At 48.1% G+C, this 4027-nt stretch overlaps 1 protein-coding gene across 1 annotated transcript in view; it reads left to right on the top strand.

Moving 5' to 3' along the window:
• Positions 1-515, top strand: part of TNNI3 (troponin I type 3 (cardiac)) — a gene marked incomplete at its 3' end in the record, with an annotated part of 17153 nt that extends 16638 nt beyond the window's left edge. Inside the window, exon 8 of the mRNA XM_015420767.1 lies at positions 339-515. Within this exon, the coding sequence (XP_015276253.1) occupies positions 339-515 (177 nt within the window). The remainder of the gene's footprint in view (positions 1-338) is intronic.
• Positions 516-4027: the final 3512 nt, after the last annotated feature.

The raw sequence follows: 4027 nt of genomic DNA on the forward strand, positions 1-4027 counted from the left end.
GTCAGGGTGTGTGGCCTATTATGCTAATGAGTTCCTGCTGGGCTTTTCCCACAAAAAACGCCCTGGCAACAGCTAATGCACTCCGGCCGTGAAAGCCTTCGACAACATATTAGCCCTTCAAATACTTCAAGAGAGCGATCATGATCCCCCTCAACCTCCTCTTCTCCAGACCGGACATTCCCAAGTCCCTCCGCCTTTCCTCGCGGGGCTTGGTCTCCAGGCCCCCGATCATCCTCCTTGCTGTCCTCTGCACTGCTGTGCCCACATCCTCTTTGAAGTGTTCCCCGCACAGCACCCTCCCTTCCCGGCTTTAAACACCCTCTTTGTTCTCATTCCAGATCGAAGATTTGAACCAGAAGATCTTCGACCTGCGAGGCAAGTTTAAACGCCCGAATCTTCGCCGCGTGCGTCTCTCTGCTGATGCCATGATGCAGGCACTGCTGGGCTCCAAGCACAAGGTCTCCATGGACCTGCGGGCCAACCTGAAACAGGTCAAGAAAGACGACACTGAGAAGGTGAGGCGGGGGGGGGGGGGAGGAATGGGGGCGGAGATGGAAGGACCACTTTCTCCCCTTTTCTGCCCAGGAACTAAGATCCCAGGGAGAGGCTGCTGAGACTGCCCCATTAACCAAAGAAGCTCGTCTGGTGGGCACACAAGAGAGGGTCTTTTCAGTGGCAGCCCCACAATTATACCCCCTGGCCCCCTCAGTCTTGATCTTTAGGTGGCAGCTGAAGACAGTTTTATTCATGACAGCGTTCGGAGAGTTCTGCTGCTGACGGGAAATTTTGAATGATTAATTATAACTAGTGGTTTGTATGCATTTTATCGTATTTCGTTATTATTTACTCTGGACATTTCCACACAGGTTGGCCCCAGGTTCAGTGCTGTTGAGAAGCTGTTTTGTTTTTTTCTTCAGCTTCCCTTCATTGTTGTGGTACATTTACACACATCCCAGGATTTCCCAAGCATTTCTCCGACGTTTCTGAAACTGACTTTGCTGCAAAGTTTTGGGAAAGATCACAATAAGTAAAAGACTGAATGGCTGCCGTGTGGGTGAGAAAATTCAGATTTCCTCACCCACATGACAGTCATTATCATGCAGCCATTTACTCCCCCTGCCCCCAAGAGAGCATTATTCTTTTTTGGGGAGGGGAAGGGAAAGGAGTTTGTAAGCCGCTCTGAGACTCCAAGTGAAGGGTGGGGTATAAATCCAATCTCCTCCTCCTCCTCCTCCTCCTCCTCCTCCTCTTCCTCTTCTTCTTCTTCTTCTTCTTTTCTTCTTCTTCTTCTTCTTCTTCTTCTTCTTCTTCTTCTTGACCAATTGAATGCATTATATGTATATACCTGTCAGGCATCGGCTGGCCTGCACCCTTGGGGGTCTCTCTCCCCTTCCACCCTCTTGAGTCTCTGACAATACCATTAAACAACAAATCTTAACGGGTCTGAATTTTTGACTTTAATTTTTTCTTTAGAAAGTAATTCCTTAGCTCTTTCTGTTTCCAAGGTATAAAGGGAGCATATCTCTGCAACAGAGACTTAGGTCCATTACTCACGCACATCTTACTGCAGATTTTCAGAGCAGTAAACCTTTAATCCTGACTTTGGATTCTGTGCCCACCTTACGCACCATTCTTTTTCCTCCGGTGTATTTATTCTGCAGCTACAATTTTAAAAATGCACTTTTCTAAATTAGGGTGGAATGTCACTTGTGACGTGTGTGTGGGAGGTAGCATCCAAAGGGTTTTTTTTTTTTAAATTATGCCCTATCACAGCTTTGTAGTAGCATCCAGTAAATGCCCTCCATTTAAGTCCTTGTGGTTCAGGTTTTGCACATGCATTTTAGCATTAGTGCACTGAATGAAAGCGAACAGAAAGGAAGGCAGGCAAAGGGGGGGGGCAATGTTAAAACTGGCAAACAGCTGTGAAACCCTGTTTTCCACATCGCCGAGCACTAGGGGATTCTTTGCTGTCATCGGCCACTGTGAAAAATGGGAGTCACATGGTCTCATAATATGGGGGTGCACGTTGAGTGTACAGAATGCATAGTAGAACCCACTGGCACTGCAAGCTGTGATATTTGGCAACAGGTGTGCATGTCTGCACGCCTGTGCAAAGTTGGCTGCAACTCCACCATGCTTTACACAGGGCTGCCATTTGAAGGAGTCCTCTGGGAGAAGCTCTGGAGAGCTTTTTTAATCTTGTGCCACCAAACTGAAAAAGAGTCACACGATCTCATAATATGGGGGAACATATTGAGTGTACAGAATACACAGAAAACCCACTGACACTGGCATTGCAAGCTGTGATCATTGGCAACATATGTGTGTGTCTGCATCCGCCTGTGCAAAGTCAGCTGCAACTCCACCACACTTTGCACAGGGCTGAAATTTGTATGGGGGAGTCCTCTGGAGAAGCTCTGGAGAGCTTTTTTAGTCTTGTGCCACTAAATTGGAAAAAAATGGGGGTTGGTATTTTCGCTGATGCTCTAGCACAGTTGCGTAATAATGCTAATTTCCTGCCCTTCCTTGCAAATTTGCGTGGTTTTCTCTTTGTGATTCTCTAATTTGAACCTGCACACTGGTCGTGATCTTGCCAGTTTTTAAAAGCCTATCCTGTGCGGATTACACTCTTCCTCCAAATGGTTTGATTCCAAGCGATTCTTGAGTCTGGCAGTTCGCAGAAGGTCCATGTGGCTCAGCCACCCTTTTAATGCTGTGCTTCCAGAGACTGCCAAAATGGTTCTGCACTTCTGCCCCCCAAACTTTGTTAACTAAAGCATTAAAGGGAAAAATACTTTCAAAGCTTTAGCCTTCTCACCCCAGTGTCACTCTCTCTTTACATCTCGCTTCAATTTCATTCCGAGCTGAGTATCTCCCCCACCTTTACTTGGTTTGCACGCGGCACTGAAATCGGGGTTGTTGTTTTTTTGCACTGGGGACGCTGCCATTTGCCTCCTCTCTGATCCCCCTTTCAGGTCAATACCAGCAGGGAACTAAACCTTGTGCAGCTCCGTCGCTAGACTGCTGCCACTTGTAAAAAAAATTAAAAAGAAGGGGGAAATGGAGCTTGTACACTGATGAAGGGGGGGAGGATGGCAGAAGGTGCGGAGTGGGCGGAATGACCTCCATGTGGGTGGGGAATGGCCTCTAAGGGGCGGCAAAATGGCGGGGGGGGAAATCTGAGGGAATCTGTATGCTTTTGAATTACCGTCAACTTGGAAGTGAAACAAGGGGAAAATCTGCACAGGAGCACTCTCAGAAAACGTGGGGGAACAGTGACCAGACAGCGAACTGAGCACTGAAGGGAGGAAAATCGGTGTAGAATTACAAAGAAAATTCATGCAAAACAGGCCTTACTCTTTCCTTTTTGCCAGTTTGGTGTGGTGGTTAAGTGCGCGGACTCTAATCTGGGAGAACCGGATTTGATTCCCCACTCCTCCACTCGCACCTGGCTGGATGACCTTGGGCAAGCCATAGTTCTGATAAGAGCTGTTCTTGAAAAAGAGCAGTTTCTGTCAAGAGCTCTCTCAGCCCCACCTGCCTCCCAGGGCCTACCTCACAGTGTGACTGTTGAGGAGAGGGGAAGGGAAAGGAGTTTGAAGCCGCTCTGAGACTCCTCTGGGTAGTGAAGGGTGGGGTATAAATCCAATCTCTTCTTCTTCTTCCCTTTTTTAATGAAAGTTGAGAATTCAGAGATTCCGTTTCACTGTTTTGTGTGGTATTGCGGTTGTAACAATGTTCAGTTGCAGACGGGGTGGGGTAGTGGCCTGGGAGGGGGGGAATGGCTGGGGGATCAGGGCAGGGAATCTATGGGGATACCTGCTGTGTGGAAGCCCCATTGCAACTGTGCTGTATGGCCGTCACACCAGGAGCATGGAAACCACACAAGCCCATGTGGAAACCACCTCTGTCCGATTGGTCCCCTCCTGCACTGGGGTTGCCAACTTTTTAACCAGACTTTGCCATAAACAGCGGCTTAAATCTGCAGATGAGGGCAAGTAGGGCTGCCAATTTTGGATTGGGAAAT

The sequence above is a fragment of the Gekko japonicus genome, unplaced genomic scaffold (assembly GCF_001447785.1).
Source record: "Gekko japonicus isolate JY-2015 unplaced genomic scaffold, Gekko_japonicus_V1.1 scaffold1715, whole genome shotgun sequence".
Classification (NCBI taxonomy): Eukaryota; Metazoa; Chordata; class Lepidosauria; order Squamata; family Gekkonidae; genus Gekko; species Gekko japonicus.